Source organism: Sinocyclocheilus grahami, unplaced genomic scaffold, assembly GCF_001515645.1.
Source record: "Sinocyclocheilus grahami isolate Dianchi unplaced genomic scaffold, SAMN03320097.WGS_v1.1 scaffold49044.1, whole genome shotgun sequence".
Lineage (NCBI taxonomy): Eukaryota > Metazoa > Chordata > Actinopteri > Cypriniformes > Cyprinidae > Sinocyclocheilus > Sinocyclocheilus grahami.
This window is the reverse complement of record NW_015525688.1, coordinates 1-992: the sequence shown is the minus strand read 5'-3', so window position 1 is coordinate 992 and position 992 is coordinate 1. Positions and strand designations below refer to the sequence as shown.

The 992-nt window shown below is 51.3% G+C and overlaps 1 protein-coding gene across 1 annotated transcript; it reads left to right on the top strand.

Annotated features, from left to right (window-relative positions):
- Positions 1-5: 5 nt before the first annotated feature.
- On the top strand, positions 6-986 carry LOC107580876 (sialidase-like; the record flags this gene model as incomplete). Its single annotated transcript, XM_016266499.1, has 2 exons — positions 6-141; positions 205-986. Coding segments are annotated over 2 exons (918 nt in total), but the record flags the coding sequence as incomplete, so codon positions are not given.
- Between the last annotated feature and the right edge of the window lie 6 nt (positions 987-992).

Here is a 992-nt window from a genome sequence, read left to right as displayed (position 1 = left end):
CCCAAGGTGTAGACCGTCACTCTACTACTGCTCAGAGTTCACAAAAACCGTTTACCTCTAGCTATGGAACCCAGTCAGGGTCTTCTACTCCCTTCACCCTGCAAGGAAGTATCACTTTTGATGGGTCACCACAGCCTCAAGGTCCTGCAAGTCAATTTGCACCCATTTCTCCCTCATATCTAAGTGTATTATCCCCATCCCGAGGTGTTGCCAGTCAGTCTACTATTTGGGGCTCTCCGAAGCCACTTACCTCTACCTTTGCAGGTAACTCTGACACCCGGGCAGGGTCCTCTACTCCATTTATCCTGCAGGGAGGCACCGCTTATGGTGGTTCATCTCAACCTCAAGATACCACAGGTCCGCCTGCCCCTGGATCTCATTTCTCCCATGCAAGTGTAACCCTGTCCTCACCCCAAGCTGGTCCATCTACTAATGTTCAGGCTTCTCGAAAGCGGTTTACCTCTGCCTACCAGGGCAGCTCTGGGGCTTCGTTTGGGGCCTCTACAGGTTTTGCCTCCCAAGGAATGAGCAGCTCTTACGGTGGTTCTGACCAGTCTCAAGGTACCACTAGCCAGTTTGCCCCTGGGTCTCCGTCATATCTAGGTTTATTATTGTCCTCACCCCATGCTGGTCCATCTACTAATGTTAAAGGTTCTCTGAAGCGGCTGGCTTCTACCTTCGTAGGCAGCTCTGGCACCCAGGCAGGGTCCTCTACGCCATTTATCCTGCAGGGAAGCACTGCTTATGATGCATCACCTCAGCCTCTAGATACTGCTAGCCAGTTTTCCCCAGGGTCTCCTTCCTCATATCCAGGTTTATCACTGTACTCACCCCAAGGTGTTGTTAGTCAGTCCAGCCAAGCATATCAAGGCTATTCTGTGTCCCAAAGCCAGAAGTCTCAAAGATGGCAGCCTTCAGCTGTTATTCAGACCTCCGATGCAGCTGCGTCACAGGGTAGCTCTTCATCTCAAAGCTCTCCAATGCAGTTATAT